Source organism: Oncorhynchus nerka, linkage group LG26 (genome assembly GCF_034236695.1).
Source record: "Oncorhynchus nerka isolate Pitt River linkage group LG26, Oner_Uvic_2.0, whole genome shotgun sequence".
Lineage (NCBI taxonomy): Eukaryota > Metazoa > Chordata > Actinopteri > Salmoniformes > Salmonidae > Oncorhynchus > Oncorhynchus nerka.
This window is the reverse complement of record NC_088421.1, coordinates 7,159,230-7,179,794: the sequence shown is the minus strand read 5'-3', so window position 1 is coordinate 7,179,794 and position 20,565 is coordinate 7,159,230. Positions and strand designations below refer to the sequence as shown.

General features: G+C 42.0%; 1 protein-coding gene across 1 annotated transcript; it reads left to right on the top strand.

The window, feature by feature from the left end:
• Positions 1-13,999: 13,999 nt before the first annotated feature.
• LOC115109857 (peptide YY) lies at positions 14,000-17,888 on the top strand. Its single transcript, XM_029635103.2, has 4 exons — positions 14,000-14,123; positions 14,809-14,996; positions 17,090-17,170; positions 17,447-17,888. The coding sequence occupies exons 2-4, from the start codon at positions 14,809-14,811 to the stop codon at positions 17,469-17,471; spliced, it is 294 nt and encodes a 97-aa protein (XP_029490963.1). The 5' UTR covers positions 14,000-14,123; the 3' UTR covers positions 17,472-17,888.
• Positions 17,889-20,565: the final 2,677 nt, after the last annotated feature.

The window sequence follows — 20,565 nt, the reverse complement described above, 5'->3', positions numbered from 1 at the left end:
ACTGATTAGGGTGAGCTTTTAATATAATGTCCCTACTATCATATTTGAGAAGCAATGTTTATAACATGTTTAAATATAATTTTGATACAGATTTGACCCGATTTGTTGGCATTTGATCGGAATATGACCTTTTCTCTGCCCTCTTCAACCGCATATCTAGCCGCATTGTCTGTAGTTATACTACTAAAATAAATGCCAATTTGCACTGTTACTTCCATAATGCACAATGGCACAGCTCAACCATATGATTCAAGTCGTTCAGTCTATCAAGGTCTTTGGATGTCTCTTAATAATGCCATGTTGACATTGAGAAATTGCGAGGTCACGGTAGATTTGAAGCCTACATGGCAGATTTCATTTGTGTTAAAAGGAAGTTAAGTGTTTTCCTTGCTTGTAGGCCCATGCTATGATCGCTGTTCTGGTGCATTTTTACAGCTCATACAGACTGACTTTTTGACTAATTCCTGGACAAGCTGGATACAGAAATTGATTAAACGAGGCAATGACAATCACATGTAAGAATGAAAGCTGCTTCTTGTTATCTCCAATAGCGGAAAGGTTCTCCGCTAGTCTGTTTGGTACCTCCATTTGTGATGACCTTTTGCCAACGTCCCGTTTGACATCAACACGAACATCAAGCGACCTGTCAAAACAGTCAGACGCAGCCTAGACGCAGCCTAGCACCTATCACACCATCAGCCATGCCTGACATATCCTCGGCGCTGCTAAATACTTCCAAGCGCCAGAGATGGAGAACAAATGTACTATCAGATATCACCGGGAACCAGATTGGCACTGCTCCCTCTATTAATGTGTGTCATATTGTTGTCTTCACGGTCTGGTTTTGACAGGAGTGGTTCCGTTCGGTCTGGCCCACTCTTTGCTCAGTGCGTGCCTAGTGCAGGGCCCAGGCGTGGCACCCTCCGATCTGATGTCCACCGCGAGTTAGCCTAATGTTGTTTTAACATCATTTTCCCTTCCATTAGAGGGGAAGACTAAGAGGGTGACACCACCTGGGCCTGTTCACTGATGGTTATGTAATGCTGCACAGGCTGCTGGAGGAGAGGGTGTTTGCTCAATTAAACTTGGCCCTGATGTGGACAATTTCGGGGTTGGAGCGGTCTGCCCTGAAGGTGGAACACAAAGGCTCCGTTCTAAAGGCGATTACGTACAGAACAGAGGTTCTACCAACTACCCAGTTGGCTCTGCTTCCCAAAGTATACTTAGCAACTCTGAGAACTCCCTCCATTCCAAATGATTCTAGAAGCTGGTAAGAACAGTCTTAAGCACCGGTCTTTTTCAAATTCGACTTATCACAACTCTATACACGGCGCATTGGGATGACAGAAGATGGACAGGGGGAAATCAAACACAAGCACACGTCAACGCACTTACGTTTTTGCAAAGACCACCACCATCATGCACACAGGTTACATGCATGATGCAGTACTATCTGCCCACATCAAGTTCCTGGCTGTGATTATGAAAGTGTTGAGTTTGGGTCACCACTGCTGGACTGGTTAGTGCACAGGCAGCAGGTGCTAGACGCAACTGAGACCCTTAGAGAGGGGGGAGAGCTGTCAGCTCTGATCAAAGCCCAGACTGGATCCGTAGCAGTCTCATGGTGCCTCTCTCTCTCTCTCTCTCTCTCTCTCTGCACCACCCCCGCTTGAAGGCTGAACACGGCGGAGAGTGGGCTCTGAACCGTCCCTCTGAGGTGAACCTTCAACGCAGTCGGCAAGGTGTGGGCTGGGGATGCCAATTCAGGCCAGCAAGTAAAGCTACTGGGAACAATCACTGAGGTGTACAAAATAAGCATTGTGCATCGCAGCTTGACCAAGACAAATGATTATTCCCGGGCAACTGAATCCCTATTTGAGCCAATTGGCTCATTCATCCTCCCTCCTCTCCCCTGTAACTATTCCCAAGTTCGTTGCTGTAAATGAGAATGTGTTCTCAGTCAACCTGGGAAAATAATAGTGAGATTAAAATAAATGCAATTATTGAATGGAGGTAAGTTACATATAAATGATCCAACACGTCATGGGTGGAGTTGAGCAGTGGCAATATAGGCTAAGGGTCATCCATATACAACTGTGTATAGTAAAGACACAACAACAGCGTGACTACATATCCCATCCCATAGTGAACATCAGATGTCCTTAGAATAGTTCCGGGAACATTTACTCAGCCCAAGAGTCACTCGCTAGAAATCACAAACATCCCCCCTTCTCAGTGGTCTCAATTGTAATTGCCCTTTCAGAAACACATTAGCTCAAGACGTGTTTGAGGAAGGAACTGAGGCGCATAGCCTTGTCCAAACAGCCTCTATACACATGTAGAGCTTCCGCACACAAACACACACATGTTTGCTCATACATATAGATTGGAGTGGACACATGTAATCTTGGCTTGGTAGAAGGGGGGGAGTCCTACGTGTGTTGATGATAGGATGATGGTGGGGAGAACGTATAGGTCATAGTGTTGTGGGGGTGTGAGGGTCAGGTATGGATGTCCTAGCCTTACAGTTGGCATGCAACAGAACAATTTTCACAATGAGAGTCTGGGTCAGCTGGACTTGTGTCCGTATAGTAGAGTTTTAAATGACACACACACACGCGTGTCTGTTTGTCTCCTGGTGTGCCAGGTGTGTGTGTGTGTGTGTGTGTTGTGTGTGTGTGTGTGTGTGTGTGGTGTGTGTGTGTGTGTGTGTGTGTGTGTGTGTGTGTGTGTGTGTGTGTGTTATTGTGTGTGTGGGCCAGCCAATGGTATCTGTCTGGGGGTGTCTGTCTGTCTCTTTGTCTCCAGGGGTGTCCGTCTGTGTGTCTGTGTGTCTGTGTGCAGGTGTCTAGGCCAGCAGCCGGGTCTGGCTGACTGACAGTGTTCGTCTGTAGAGGGACGCACTACATCTCAGCCGTAACAATGTTACACAAAGCTGATTCATTACCACTCAAATTCAGTGGTTTAGGGGCCACTGCTCACACACACAGGTGCGCACGGACTCACACATACGCACCCACGGACACGGACACACACACGCACGCACCCACGGACACATAAACACACACAGACACACACATACACAGCTTAAAGAAATGGAATAAAGGCCCAGTGCAATCAAAAACGTGATTTGCTTGTGTTTTATATATATTCCCACACTATGAGGTTGGAATTATGATAATTATGATAATGCCCTTTTAGTGTAAGAGCTGTTTTGAAATTGCAGCTTGTTTTTGTGGGATGGAGTATTGGCCTGACTGTTGACATCATCAGGCGGTAAATTACTTAATAGACCAATAAGAAAGAGAGTTCCATACCTCTCTGCCAATAACAGCTAGATTTCAGTTTTTCCCTCCACATTCAGACCACTCCAAGACAGCTCTAGCAAAATTCTTGCTTGAAAAGTTTCTATTTGCTAAGAAGCTATTTTTACTTTTATATTTTACCATTTTAATTGAAAACAATCACAATAAGGTACTTAATCATTACGCAGATATGTTTTGATATTGAGAGCCAGAGAGAGGCAAGGATAATGGGATTTGTATGGTGATGAGATGTCTGTATTTTCATACTCTTTTTCCAGGAAAGATGGATCCCCTGGTGTTGTCAAAGGCAGTGCTGCCCACTAGAAAAAAAACATTTTTTACATTGAATGATTTTCCTTTTGGAAGAATTGCATGGAAACTACCCTGCTAACAATAATGTGTAGTTAGGACGTCCCCAGAACATCATGAAATGGTCACCTAAAGTGCTCAGGATGTTGTGTCATGGTCCCCGAGGACATTTTTAGGACGTTCATGTGACATTATTTCATGGTCCTCTGGTGGTTTTTGTCTAGTTCCTGGTTTGTCTCGGCAAAGTCCCTGAGGACATTCTTAGGATGTGGTGTCATGGTTCCCTGGACGTTTTTGCCTAGTAGGTCTACCCGGCTTGTTCCAGGGACGTCAACTGATCACACCCTAGTTCCATTACACACACCCCTTGTTAGTGTTGCCAAGCCCATCATGGCTATGATTGGTGAAGCACTAATCCATCATGGCTCTTTGTGTTTTGGCAATGTTAAGGATAGCCCCTCACACACTGCTTTTAACATATAGAAGAATGATCATTGAATTATCATGGTGAATTATTGTAATGTTTGTTTATGTGTCAATTAATGCCATAAGGGATGGGTTGCCAATTGGACACGGAAATAGAATTTCATTCATACAGTGTATTCAACTTAATACATACATTTACATTTACATTTAAGTCATTTAGCAGACGCTCTTATCCAGAGCGACTTACAAATTGGTGCGTTCACCTTAAGACATCCAGTGGAACAGCCACTTTACAATAGTGCATCTAAATCTTTTAAGGGGGTGAGAAGGATTACTTTATCCTATCCTAGGTATTCCTGAAAGAGGTGGGGTTTCAGGTGTCTCCGGAAGGTGGTGATTGACTCCGCTGTCCTGGCGTCGTGAGGGAGTTTGTTCCACCATTGGGGGGCCAGAGCAGCGAACAGTTTTGACTGGGCTGCGTGGGAACTGTACTTCCTCAGTGGTAGGGAGGCGAGCAGGCCAGAGGTGGATGAACGCAGTGCCCTTGTTTGGGTGTAGGGCCTGATCAGAGCCTGGAGGTACTGAGGTGCCGTTCCCCTCACAGCTCCGTAGGCAAGCACCATGGTCTTGTAGCGGATGCGAGCTTCAACTGGAAGCCAGTGGAGAGAGCGGAGGAGCGGGGTGACGTGAGAGAACTTGGGAAGGTTGAACACCAGACGGGCTGCGGCGTTCTGGATGAGTTGTAGGGGTTTAATGGCACAGGCAGGGAGCCCAGCCAACAGCGAGTTGCAGTAATCCAGACGGGAGATGACAAGTGCCTGGATTAGGACCTGCGCTGCTTCCTGTGTGAGGCAGGGTCGTACTCTGCGGATGTTGTAGAGCATGAACCTACAAGAACGGGCCACCGCCTTGATGTTAGTTGAGAACGACAGGGTGTTGTCCAGGATCACGCCAAGGTTCTTAGCACTCTGGGAGGAGGACACAATGGAGTTGTCAACCGTGATGGTGAGATCATGGAACGGGCAGTCCTTCCCGGGAGAAAGAGCAGCTCCGTCTTGCCGAGGTTCAGCTTGAGGTGGTGATCCGTCATCCACGCTGATATGTCTGCCAGACATGCAGAGATGCGATTCGCCACCTGGTCATCAGAAGGGGGAAAGGAGAAGATTAATTGTGTGTCGTCTGCATAGCAATGATAGGAGAGACCATGTGAGGTTATGACAGAGCCAAGTGACTCGGTGTATAGCGAGAATAGGAGAGGGCCTAGAACAGAGCCCTGGGGGACGCCAGTGGTGAGAGCGCGTGGTGAGGAGACAGATTCTCGCCACGCCACCTGGTAGGAGCGACCTGTCAGGTAGGACGCAATCCAAGCGTGGGCCGCGCCGGAGATGCCCAACTCGGAGAGGGTGGAGAGGAGGATCTGATGGTTCACAGTATCGAAGGCAGCCGATAGGTCTAGAAGGATGAGAGCAGAGGAGAGAGAGTTAGCTTTAGCAGTGCGGAGGGCCTCCGTGATACAGAGAAGAGCAGTCTCAGTTGAATGACTAGTCTTGAAACCTGACTGATTTGGATCAAGAAGGTCATTCTGAGAGAGATAGCGGGAGAGCTGGCCAAGGACGGCACGTTCAAGAGTTTTGGAGAGAAAAGAAAGAAGGGATACTGGTCTGTAGTTGTTGACATCGGAGGGATCGAGTGTAGGTTTTTTCAGAAGGGGTGCAACTCTCGCTCTCTTGAAGACAGAAGGGACGTAGCCAGCGGTCAGGGATGAGTTGATGAGCATACATATTTGACACACATAATTGCACATGTTAATTCTTACAGTAATTAATATTCAATTTGACCTCACATCCTCTTGGGTTGCAGGGATTTGAACTCACATCCTTTTGGTTCACAGCATGCTGATCTTCCTTCTATGCCATCATGACTGATTTCACCTGTATTCCTACACTTTGTAAATCTCAGCTCTGTTAAACATACACTCAACAAACAAAAAAATGATTATACTTATCATAGTGATTCAGGAATGATATTAAACCAGGATAATATGCCCCACCAACGTTAGACAACTGTACTGATAATCCAAACTCAAATTGCTGAAATAAGTAAATGACATCAATGACGAGAGACTAGTCAGATGAACTGAGAGCAAAAGAGGACCATGTACACGTTTACTTTAGTTAAGTGCCGAGATGTCTTCTATGTAATGAATGCATAGGGGACTGCTAAAATTCTACAGTCTTTGTGGCGCAGCAGAAAGATCAGCATACCCCAAATCCCACATGGGGTCATACTGAAAAGTCAATACTAAGTGTAATTGTATTGCCATTGATTAAAGACTTGTACACAACTTTAGCTGAACAGTGTAACACTTACCTTAATTAAGTGATCATGCCAGAGAAGCTGGTGTTTGGAAGATATATTGTCACGGGTGTTGTTAGGCCCAAGATGAAGTCAAGGGCTGGCAAACCGAGTCAATATATCCTCCAAACACCGGCTTCAAGTGAATTATCACTTTTATACAACGGGTTACCAACATATACAAATAATGATTGACAGATGTTCATTAAAAACATTATTTTGAGGAATTTATTCATACTAATTCATCCTTCCAAAGGATATAGTCCCGAAACAAATCTAGGGATGCTACCCAAGCCGGCTGGTCGTTCGTTCTATTGGTTCGGTTGCCAGAGACGCGACCCATTCATTCAGTCTTTTTATTCTGTATCTATGGACACAACCCTGTTGTTCGTTCTAAATGTTCCATTGCCATACTGGTTGGCAACATTCTTATCTCTAGCTTGCTAGCTAGCCAACTACGTCAAACAGTGCAGACAGAATAACAACAGTAGATACATTTGTTTAATTTTAGTGACATTTATTTGGATACATCCATAACAATGATCTAATGAGGCACAATTTCACCTGGTGTAGAAAATGTGCTCTCTCGTCAGGACACTGTTGTTCAGAGGAGCTAGCCAGCAACACCGCTAACACAGTCACTTCAAACTGAAGCTGGAAAGACTGCGAAATAGCTGCACTTCGGTTCGTTTGACCTTTTTTCAATTGACATTTCTTTGTATATATCCATAAAAATGTATAATTTCAACTGGCTGAGAAACGCAGCCTGCGTCCCGACCCCCGACCCCAGCACGTTCATTACTATGGGACAGTTGGAGATTGAATTTGAATATTGAAACAATGTTACAAATGTTGGAGAGACAGACAGCAAGGTTTATACAAATCTCCACTTTTGAAAACAAAATGTTAGTGGAAATGAATGTCAATAGAAAACAGCTACTTTGCTGTTATTCTGGCAGCAGAGGTCATGACTGCGTTAGCCATAGCTAGCTGGCTAGCTAGCAAGCGAAGGACAAGAACTTTGCCATCGAGCATTGCAACGGAACATAAAGAACGAAAGACTGGTTCACGCCCATAAATATCAAACGAATCTAACGAGTGACTGGGCTGCGTCTCTAGCAACCCGAAAGATGACGAAGTATGTACTTGCTTACATAAATGAAAATATCAACAGAACAATTGTATTTCTACACGTAAATGTGTGCTTAAAGTATTGTTTTCTATGGCAACTGTGTATAAGTGGAATAAACAGCTTTAAGCAAATGCAACAGCATCAACTTTGCTGTTATTCTGGCTGCAGAGGTCCTGACTGTGTAGCTGTAGCTCGTTGGCTAGCTAGCAGCAAGCAAAGGGATAAGAACGTTGCCTCTGAACGAACGACTGGGTCCCGTCTCTAGCAACCAAACTATGAGAAAGTATGAATTTGCTTATAAAAATCAAAATATAAACAATACTGTTTTATTTGGTAACTGTAGTATACGAGCGATAAACGCCTCCGTTCTGTAAATGACCTTGAAATGAACTCCGCAAAAGGGACTTGGCTCTGCCTCGTTCACCTGCGTCATCCGTTATTTTCAAGGTAATGTACAGAATGTCTGCGTTTAGCCCTTACATAACGGTTTGGGACATCTGGGGCCATTATGTGACAAAAACCTCCAGGGGACCATGACTCAACGTCCCAAGATAGTCCTAAGAATGTCCCCGGGGACGTCCCAGGGACAAAACGGGAACTAGACAAAAACCTCCAGGGGACCATGACACAACATACTGACCACTTCAGGTGACCATTTTGTGATGTTCCCGGGACATCCTAACGGCAAATTTTTGTTTGCAGGGACGTTCCCTTGGGACCATTAAGCACCGTACTAATGACTAGTAAAATGAAAGTTTGAGAACGTCCTGAAAAGTCCTGACATGGTCCTCCGTGACGTCCTGGTAACTAGGGAACTAGACAAAAGTTCCCCAGAGAATGTTCCCTTGGAACCATCATGCGACAAACCATTGACCAACATGAAACATCCCCTTGTGGTCAATGAATGTCCCATGGATAGTATCCTTATAGGCAAGTATTTGAAAGTGGTGGAAAGAGTTGGTAAAAATGTCAAATTCCTAGAAAAGTAGAGGCCATGCCACCGTTCTTACTCTGAAGATCATGTTAATGCATTATAATGAAAAATACATAAAGAAATGACATTACTTTAGAATTACTGACTAGGATACAATTGCACAATATTGCTATATCTCATCAATTTATTCATAATTGCATTAGCATGTCTGAATTGTACGCTTCATAACTGAATTCATACCTCCAATATGATATGCGAGAATTTTCTTCTCATAATAACCCCTTAGTATTATGTTCAATTTTCGAACCGTAACGCATTTACTTTATAAGAATCGAACACTCCTCCCTTCATCACTAATGACAATCTCATGTTCCTGCAGTAGGTTAGACTTAGAGTTGTCTTATCTCGAGGTACTGTGTTTACTGACGTCTCTAGTATGTAATCAGTTTGTCGACTGAGGTAAGTAAAGTGTCTGATTTCACCAGACGCTTGAATTGGTGTTTTTGCACCCACAAGCTCATTGAAGGTTGTAGGAAAAAATACATTGAAATCATTGTTATTCAAGCAATTTATGTGACATGGTGGACATGCCATCTTATGTCTAGCAAGGCACATTGATAACTCTTAAGTGTAGTAATATTGACTGATGAATGCCACTGTGAAGACCTCTTAACATTTCTGACACTCCAGAGTCAAAGGTAATGGTACTGTCCGTCAGCCTTTTGCCAGACATTGTCTGTGATGTTTTGTTTTCTCTTTCTCGTCACACCAGCAATGTTGTCCCATAATGGCACTTATGCCTTTTTCATCTCTTTTTTTGTAGCCGGAATAAGCTGGAAGATTGATATTTATTTATTTTTGGAGCAGACAATTTTAGGGTGACATTTCAAAGCATGGGAATAGACAGCCACCTTTGGAATACATCTGATATTTTAGTGTGTGTGTGTGTGTGTGTGTGTGTGTGTGTGTGTGTGTGTGTGTGTGTGTGTGTGTGTGTGTGTGTGTGTGTGTGTGTGTTCACTGATTAGATTATTCACAAAGTCATGATGCAGTTGTTGCTAATGGTAACACTATGTGGATTAGATTGCTCTATTCCTCTTAAAATGAGACACAGCTATATTACAGCACGTACACCAAATTCATTCATGTAATCTGCCTCTCTCGCTTTTTAGAGAGAGCAACTTGATACTTGATGTGTTTGAGATCAAAGCAATTAGTACCTAATTGGATCTTAATTTGCAAGCCACTTGACACGTAATAAGGACAACAAGAAGACGTGGATTGTTTATCTCTTTCTCTATCTCGCTTTCTCCTCCCGATCAAATGTGTCCCTTCTTCTCACAAACTGCTTACCCTCCATCTCTCATTGAGTTAAACTGTAAACAGTGGGATATTGAGATGGAGGTTAGGTTGGTGTTAGTCTCTTGGGGCCTTTATGACTAGCTCACACCACGAGGAGTTGTGACGGACGCGATCTGTGTGTGTGATGATAGGCAGAGGAGGATCAGTATGGATGTGAAAGCCACTGACGTCTCATGTGGAGCCACGTCAGAAGCTTTGGCCGTCTTTTCGGAAGGGGCGCTTGTATACGGGGAGAGGGCATGAGCCATGAAGTTATTTTGATCCATTTGACGTCTCATGGGTTATGGCCGGGTGGGGGAGTTGAGTGAATCAACAACAACAGAAAGGGGAGAGAATGGTCATAGTCAATCAAGAGGAAGTGTCAAATAGGGGAGAGGGCCAGAGAGCAAACGGGAGGAAAGGAAGGGAAAGCCTCTGGGCCCTTAGAGATACTTCTGTACAACTGGTGTTTTTTGATTCAGTGTCATACACTGACTGACGAACACTCATATGGATTTTTTTCCTGGAATAAAATCTGGCCTCTGGTTTATTGAAAATAGACCTAATCATTCCCATTGCTAACATGTGTATTCAGGTTGAGTGTTGACTGTATTTTAAATGCTTAGCCCGTGGTGCTGATTTCACACATCTCTGCTCATATTCCGACATACATATGCATTGTAAATAAGGTTCTTTGCACAAATACAGCCCTCTTCACCTGTGATAAAATATATGACTTGTATACTCCTTGTCCACCCTTGATTCACACTGGCCTGAGTAAGTTATCGAATGCGTCTCTTGATTGGTCCGATAATTACTCACTCATAGTCTTAGCCAGTAATTGATGGAAGACATTGATTCGGCCAGGACGGCAAACAGTCTGTGAGTTTTATAATCCCGTGGAAAACTGTGTTTGATTTCTCATTCACCCGACTCCCACATCTTCTCCTCTCCAAATCACCTGCAAATAATTTGCAGTGCCATTAATTATCGTGGACCTAGAAAAGGGAACAATGAATATCCAATTATTAACACTTTGTTTACAAGACGTGGATTCTAATCAAGTCTAATTATAGCTAATTGAAGATATGTTGTTATAACCCGTAGCAGCTAGATTACTGTGAATAATGAAATTAACTTGATTATTTATGTTAATAAAAGATGGATATAAAACACAGGTAGCCCTGTAGAAAGTGTAGCTCACATGGAAAGTGTAGCTCATATGGAAAGTGTAGCTCACATGGAAAGTGTAGCTCATATGGAAAGTGTAGCTCATATGGAAAGTGTAGCTCATATGGAAAGTGTAGCTCATATGGAAAGTGTAGAAAGTGTAGCTCATATGGAAAGTGTAGCTCATATGGAAAGTGTAGCTCATATGGAAAGTGTAGCTCATATGGAAAGTGTAGCTCATATGGAAAGTGTAGCTAGCTCATATGGAAAGTGTAGCTCATATGGAAAGTGTAGCTCATGGAAATAGCTCATATGGAAAGTGTAGCTCATATGGAAAGTGTAGCTCATATGGAAAGTGTAGCTCATATGGAAAGTGTAGCTCATATGGAAAGTGTAGCTCATATGGAAAGTGTAGCTCATATGGAAAGTGTAGCTCATATGGAAAGTGTAGCTCATATGGAAAGTGTAGCTCATATGGAAAGTGTAGCTCATATGGAAAGTGTAGCTCATATGGAAAGTGTAGCTCATATGGAAAGTGTAGCTCATATGGAAAGTGTAGCTCACATGGAAAGTGTAGCTCATATGGAAAGTGTAGCTCATATTGAAAGTGTAGCTCATATGGAAAGTGTAGCTCACATGGAAAGTGTAGCTCATATGGAAAGTGTAGCTCATATGGAAAGTGTAGCTCATATGGAAAGTGTAGCTCATATGGAAAGTGTAGCTCATATGGAAAGTGTAGCTCATGGAAAGTGTAGCTCATATGGAAAGTGTAGCTCATATGGAAAGTGTAGCTCATATATGGAAAGTGTAGCTCATATGGAAAGTGTAGCTATGGAAAGTGTAGCTCATATGGAAAGTGTAGCTCATATGGAAAGTGTAGCTCATATGGAAATGGAAAGTGTAGCTCATATGGAAAGTGTAGCTCACATGGAAAGTGTAGCTCATATGGAAAGTGTAGCTCACATGGAAAGTGTAGCTCACATGGAAAGTGTAGCTCATATGGAAAGTGTAGCCCTGTAGAAAGTGTAGCTCACATGGAAAGTGTAGCTCATATGGAAAGTGTAGCTCATATGGAAAGTGTAGCTCATATGGAAAGTGTAGCTCATATGGAAAGTGTAGCTCATATGGAAAGTGTAGCTCATATGGAAAGTGTAGCTCATATGGAAAGTGTAGCTCACATGGAAAGTGTAGCTCATATGGAAAGTGTAGCTCATATGGAAAGTGTAGCTCACATGGAAAGTGTAGCTCATATGGAAAGTGTAGCTCACATGGAAAGTGTAGCTCATATGGAAAGTGTAGCTATGGAAAGTGTAGCTCATATGGAAAGTGTAGCTCATATGGAAAGTGTAGCTCATATGGAAAGTGTAGCTCATATGGAAAGTGTAGCTCATATGGAAAGTGCTCATATGGAAAGTGTAGCTCACATGGAAAGTGTAGCTCATATGGAAAGTGTATGGAAAGTGTAGCTCATATGGAAAGTGTAGCTCATATGGAAAGTGTAGCTCATATGGAAAGTGTAGCTCATATGGAAAGTGTAGCTCATATGGAAAGTGTAGCTCATATGGAAAGTGTAGCTCATATGGAAAGTGCAGCCTATTTATCTTAATCATATCACAATCAACTTTTAACAGTTGAATGAAGACACATATTAAAAAAATATATATATAACTTTTTTTTCTGATGTTATTAAAACATGCAATTTATGCTTGTTAAGTGTGCACATATTTGCAAACTGCGCAAATACATATTTCTGGACACCGAATGTAGTCAGCCTAAATATTTTTGTTACATTTTGTTAAGACACTCCAGGACCCGACTTGTCCAGAGCAGATAGTGAATAAATACTTTTTTCATCTTTCCATCTGTAAAATACTAAAGATATCTATTGAAAATGCAGTTTTAGCATCTTATTTTCACGTAAAATGTTACCTAGAATAAAAAATGGATAACATATCAATAAGTCTCTTTGGGCCAGTCTGGGAAATATATCAAAGGATAAACACATCTGAATACAGATGCTTCTGAAACTGATTCTTTTTGTTGACCTGTGGGAAGAGTCTGACTTTCAGGAAATGGCATTTAAAGACAAGTGAGCCACTGAATTAAGACTACCAAAAGCCTACAGTATTTAGACCCAATCACCATTTCTTCAAAGTCACTAAATGTACTCCAGTTTTGTAACATTCTCTATGAAATGGGCTTAGTAATTCTGTGTAATTCAATATAGTTATCCTTGAAATTATTTATGCATGTCCATTTTAAGGGGTTCAAATTCATAAAAATGTTGAGGGCAGTAGTATGATAAACTTAAGAAAATAAACATTTTCATCAAGCTTTTTTACATTTTTAAGTTTACTTTTTGAAAATACTAATATTAATGGACCAAAATGGCAACAAATCTCAAAATTGATATGTAGATGCAGAAAATGGAATTTCAGCCTGTAACGATTGGCTTTAAAGGGCATTACTGTACCAATAGGAACTTGTGCGCCACCTGGTGGTTATTGGATTAGGCTACTCCACCTTTTTTTTCACTTTCTGACCAATAGGGAGTTTTGTCCCTTGTAAATAATAATAATAGGCAATATTAATAGGTATTTAGCCCACTGATGTCGAATCAGTGTAATCCTTATATGTCGAGGCCCGGCCCTATATGTTGTTGCTGTTTTAATCAAGATATCCATTGGAAATTGTGAAAGAATGAGGAAAGGCCTAATGATTATCAATATTTAGCCTGTTTGTAGCTTAATACCATTTAGCTTTTTTTGGACATCGTCTGTCCAAATTGTTTGACATTATTCCATTGGTTTGTCAATAGGACAGGTGTGATCCAAATTTCCCTTGTGTCCTTATAGCATAAGTCAGATATTAAAATTGCGTAAACCCACATAGTTCGACTAGAGTGATGCATTAGTAATATGTTAATCATCAGGTGACGTCGGTATTATGGCCACATCCCCCTTCTCACCATCACAGGCGACGATGGGTATATAAATCCCCTTGTGTTGGAGTGAAACAAAAGACCAGCGATTTGCTGCAAAGACACCAGTTGAAAAAGGAACATTGCAGAATCGAAGCAATAGAATCCACACTGCTGGACACAGACACCCGTTGTCTTAACTACTTGTAGCTCACGTCAAGTCTTCTGAAAGTAAGAACAACTTTTAGTCTTGTGAATTTGAAATGTTTGCTGGTTTTACTTGTTTTACTTTTAAAGCTTTCATGATGCGGACGCTCACATGTCTTTGCATATTTGGACATAAAAAAAATGAGTAGCTATTTGTGCAGTTCGTCATTGAAAAAAATGGGAATGGTCCGATCACCTATGCAGAGATTTGCATGTTGCAACCTACAGCGAGAATCGTTTTCCCAACTGGAGTAGGTTTGAAAATGTTAGAAAATACCAGAAAGGGCTTTTCAGAACCACGGACAGCTACGGCGCGAAAGTTGCGCAAATGAAATGTGGATAAAGTCGTGATTTCTGCACGCACAACATGCATTCCTATAACAGTTGCAAATATTTGACAATAGCATAATAAATCATGATCATGTTGAATAGCCCACTCTTTTACCAATAAACTAGTGAATTATAACGAATACATGTTTCAAAGGGGAAATATAATATAATTGGTCAACTTTAACCAATTATTTCTGCTGTTATACTTGTTGCTTGTTCCCTTTCAAACTCATTCCTATTACTTATTAAGATGCCTGCTCATCTTTGAAATTGGTGTAATATTGATTGGTGGGCTATTTAGCCTAGATTATTTAGCTCCGTTGAGGCTTTTTAACATTTAACAATCACGTGCTCCCTAACCCCCTTCTCCTGACCACAGATGGCCATTATACTGAAACCCTGGACCGTCTTGGTCGCCTTGGTGTTGTGCGTGCTGGTGTGTCTCGGGACTTTCGTGGACGCCTACCCACCTAAACCGGAGAACCCTGGAGAAGACGCGCCTCCTGAAGAGCTGGCCAAATACTATACCGCGCTCAGACACTACATCAATCTGATCACGAGACAGAGGTAAGCAAGACCGTGCTCGCGCTCTACGTAGCAGCTTTTCTATTCAAGTTATCTTTCTTCCTAGTCCTAACATCAGAGGACATTTTTTTCTATTAAGTTATAATAAACCACATACCTCGATTTATATGGCAAATGGACCGGTTTTTCATTTGAATTCCGATCTAGGTTAGTCTAGTGTGACAGTGACCGCTGAGTTTTCTGCTCTTATTTTTGCCGCAAGCTCTTAATGCTCCATATACCATTATATAAATTTTCAACATTTTATTACAGGGCATTAGGCTCAAAAAGCTTTAGGCTCTCCATATAAATAATGCCATAGCAATCAAACCTGTGAAGACAGACCCACACGAACTCTCCAAATCAAATTATGGATCCCTATGTGCCTGCAGGTTCCCTAATAACATATTCTATACCATATGGTGATGTCTGGGTTGAATAGGTGGTCTATGTCTTATGCTGAAATGGCACTGAATCAGGCACACCTGATAGTATTCATGATATTCAAATAGGCCATTGATCTTTAAGAAAATATATCCAACCCTATTACATTCAACTTAGAGGGCAAAATGTTTACTCTTTTACAATCCATTATCATAGAGCATCCACATTTAAGTTGTCATAATATAGCAATGGCTTGGATGATAACCAATAATATACTGGAATGGTGTAGATCAGAACTATAAAGTCCAAGAGGAATGACATTTGGTGGAGTTTGTTCTTCTTGTCTGTCATAATAAATCATTGGACTACATTTAACATTTTAGTCATTTAGCAGACACTCTATTCAGAGTGACTTCCAGGTGCAATTCGGGTGAAGTGCCATGCTCAAAGAGCACATAGGCAGGTTTTTCACCTTGTCGGCTTGGGGATTTAAACCAGTGACCTTTTGGATACTGGCCCAGAGCTCTTATCCGTTAGGCTACCTGCCGCCAAATATGAATGATCATTCGGAAATGCTATTTGAACAGCAGAGAAGATTTGCCTGCAGCAAGAGCACAGATTTTCCTGGAATCTAAAATACATAACAGTAATATTGTCTTCTGCATCCTCACAAAGCGGTTTCTAAGTGGAGAGATGAGAGCATGGTCCGACAACGATGGTTCCCTTTTACATCTTGTTACAACCGCCTGTCTATAGAGACGGTGAGATTGCCTCACTTTCTCAGAAGGCGTGGTTGATCATGCTTCCCTCCACTTCACTGGCATCACTTTGGAGTGCCGAGTGGGGGTGAATTGGAGTGTGAAATTGCACAGCTGCTATGATAGTGCGGCAGGTAGCCTAGTGGTTAGAGCGTTAGGCCAACAACTAGAAAGGTTGCTAGATCAAATCCCCGAGCCGACAAGGTAAAAATCTGTCGTTCTGAACAAGGCAGTTAACCCACTGTTCCTAAGCTGTCATTGTAAATAAGAAGTTGTTCTTTAACTGACTTGCCTAGTTAAATAAAACAAAACGTTTATGAATGCCAGGTTAGGTGGCATGATGGGAAAGTTAACATTTTCCACTCAAAACGTTTTCCACACAGAGGAAGGAATTCCAGCCCAATCCCGCTGAGATATTCAACTTCCAATTTCAATTTCAAAGAGAAATTGATCATTTGTACATACATGAATCTGTGCAGGGAATGCTTATACACCAACAGACAAACACACCGGAAAGAAAAACAATTAGATCTTGCCTGAATGATCCAAGCATAGTGTCTCAGTCTATTACCTACCTTACTACAGAGGACAACATTATCGTGCCATTAAAAACCCTCATTATCTTTGGTAGTTGAGCAAGAAAAGGCCTCGAACAGCATCTTTTCAGAGGAAAGGAGCTCTGACACTAATTGGCCTTGTCGGGTGGCTCCGGTGTCTGTGGGAGTTTGTGGGATGACATGCTCAGGATTCACACATGTACACATAATTACATCACCCCTCTCCCATGACACACACCTCAGACAGCTACCGTGGCACTTTTAGACACATTCAGACAGCAAAATGTTCTACCTGTCATTGAGAAGCGGGATCCTCCTGCAGAATGCTGAGAGTGGAGTGGTTTGACAGTCTTTGCTCTCTCTCTCGCTCTCTCTCTTCCTTTCATTTTTTTTCTAGGTACGGTAAGAGGTCCACCCAGGAGGGAGTGATGTCAGAGTTGCTGTTTGGCAACAATGCAGAGAGAGACCAGAGATCAAGGTCAGTCCATCAAAGATATCAAACATTTCCAATACAATTTCAACGGCAGGTGCAAAGACTGATATCTCTTTGTTTCTGGGGTTATTTCAATAGTGTCGTGTCAAAGAATTGTCACTCTATCGGCTACATACACCTCCTGTACAGGAAAAGACTGGCATGCACAACCTTTAGTAGGTCTGCCTTTGGGTAGCCCAGGATTAAACCAAATGTTCATTCCCACAGGACTCACTGTTCCCTTCTCTCTCTCTCTCCCTCTTTCCCCTTTTCCCTCTCCAGATATGACGACTCCTACATGTGGTGATTCCTCGTCCTCATTGGGCATTCTCCCCAGGTGTTCACCAATAGCTGGAGAGGCCGACAAGTGCTCCCACAACCACCTCCCCCTCTGACCCCTGACCACAACCAATGACCATCACAGACCTTTAAGACAACGTAAAAAATCAACCTGAAATACCGAACCTTCCTTCCCCCGCTTTCCCTCTCTCTCTCGGACTTCTCTCTCTCTCTCTCACACGAAGTCTCTGACTCATTTCTTCACATGAAGACAGTTGTACATAATGAATTATTGAATTAAGATATAGAATACAAGATATATAATGATTGATGAAATCATGTGTAACCATCACTGCTGTGTGTCTTAATAACAGAGAATGATCTTTTATGGTTGGTACTGTATAAATGCATTGTGTGTGATTAAAGTTTGATGGATGGCTATGACAAAATAGATGATTGCGTCTCGTTCATTCTTACAGTCAACATTATTGTGGTGTTTCAAAACGATCTCTCGGATGAAAAATAATTTGTCGATGAGCAGAAGACATTAAATCTAGTTGAAAATGTAAGACCCTCTCCGTGAGGAGCTTTCCAAACCATGTGTCTGGTGCAAGTACTGGACATCAGGCTGTGTACATTCTGCCTTACGCTGATGTCTCATCTCGATCAATATGCAGATGATATACCTCTTAACTGTAATACTTATCTTTGTCCAGTAGATGTCACTCCTGTAAGGCAGGTACCTGACATGAACATGAGTGCAGGGTGAATACAATGTGAACACTGATTGAATGAGTAAATAATGTTTTTCTGAAATACATATATTATAATGGAGTACATATTGTATAATCCGACGACATATTACAAACTTGTATACACGATATAAGTACAATTATTTACTTAGCAATTATTTACTTAGCATGTTTGCAATAGTGTGTTGCATGAGTTGAAGAGCATATGGATGTATAGCATTTTCGAGAGATCTCGACGATTCAGTTCCATTAAAGCCACAATCCGTAAGATTTCTATTTGCTCATTTGCCATTTCAACGAACGGAATAGCCATGCTTTCTGAGGAATGTGACTCAGATGCCCTGTCCTACCTTACCATAACCAAAGCAATAAGGACACATTACGCCATTGTGTATGATACTTCAATAATACTCTGCACAATTTAGAGATTGGCTTTAACCCAAACAAACGTGGGTTAAAATATGAATATTCATTGGAAGCGTAAGGATTACACACAGCTCATGTGATGAAAATCATGTACATTCATGACATGTAATGGTAGTCAATTATTAGCGTCAAATAATATTTGTGTGTTCTCGACTTATTGTAGGTAATTGTCTGTATTTGTTATTGTGAAAACATGAAATGGGTCTGCAATAATTATTTGTTTTCTAGCTTAGAAAGACTGTTAAAAAAGACAATATATCTATTCTACGCTATGACCGTACGTAGTTGGTGGGGCCCACATTGAGGAAAGAAGTGCATTGCCCGTTTAAATCTCAATCGCGACGACTTTACAGTGGTTTGACAATCAGTAGCGGTTCAGAGATTTCATATTAAACGGAGACAACGACGCGACCACGAGACGGAACAGGTTAGTGCAGTCCCGTTATGTAAAATTGCGTTTTTATGTTTTTTATGTATACGGTATATTTTCATTGGACTGCATGGCAGATGGTCTATTTGATTTGAGGTATTTTTCGTTGTGCTTTGTTTACGTGTGGGGGCTTCATGCAGTCAAGTAGTAGGTGATTCCGATAATGTAGATTACATAGTCAGGCAAATACTCAAATGGTGCGATCTAGACATAGATTAACCGAACCCAATTTCTATTAAAATATACAAAATTGTGTTTCGCATTGCATTTATGTTAGATACATTATGTATGCGTTTCTCTGTGTCTCAGTTGCAGAACCCAAGCGTTTTGGTGGGCTACCTGGGTACCATATGTGGATGTGAGCCATCGGCTACGCACCAACGATAACGGTTCTCTTCAGTCATTTTAATTCAATCTAAAAACACAGTAATATTAAGACTGTTTTGTAATACAGTATTTTCGTTAATGGGGGAATTACCATTCGTTAATAGTCTGGTATATTGGTGCATGCTGCAAGCAAAACAATATAATTCGTCCCTACACTTCCGCACGCACACCACCTGCACGCGCAGACTTTTGGCAAGGTGCAGTAGTATCATAATATCACACATGTCATTAAGGCTATAAGACGCACCGAACCACACTCTTTCTCTCCATCTGGGGGGTGGAGGAGTTTTCTCAGGTGTAAGAATTAGACCTTTGGAACATTGTGTTTTCGGTTTTGTATCCTGTAGGTTGAAGCACGATAGTGAAAGTGGACTGTCCTTTTACAAACGTATTGCACTATTATAGACCTGCCATGACGGAAATCCAATTTCCCCTTCCCGATTAGAGTAAAACCATGTGATTAGTTCGAAAGCCAATGATATAATTGTGTGGTGATAGTCACAAAAACATATGTATTTTTGAAAATATGTCAGGGATTAATTGATCAGTAAAGACTTATCAGTAATTTGAATAATGGAATTGAAGAGATCAATGTCTTAAAATTAAACATCAATTTTTCTATATTTTTCTCACTCACTCTCTCTTGCTTGCTCAATTGATTCTTTGGGACAAACCACAAAATGCAAAGTGACTGGCTAACACACTGTGTTGATAGGAGCCATGCACACACCATAGTCTTTAGAGAGAGGGGGACAGATATTGTGACACAAGCAGATGGGGCATGTAGCCTATCTCTTAGGGAGTGGGGTGGATGAGAGGGGGGGGGGGGGGGGGGGGGGCAATGAGGGGAGCAGATGGAGTTCACATCAGCGTGTGATCTCGTTAGGGCCTGGACATGGTGTCGTTAGCACAAGAGGCCACAGCATGGCGTGTGTGTGGAGGAGGGGAGAGAGGGAGCAAGAGAGGAAGGAGAGAGGGATGGAGAGAGAGAAGAGAGAGGGATAATGAGAAGGGTGGAGAGAGGGAGAGAGAGGGGGGATGGGAGAGAGGTAGGCAGAAAAGTGGAGAGGGATGGGAGAGAGTTGAGAGAGGGATAATGAGAAGGGTGGAGAGAGGGAGAGAGAGAG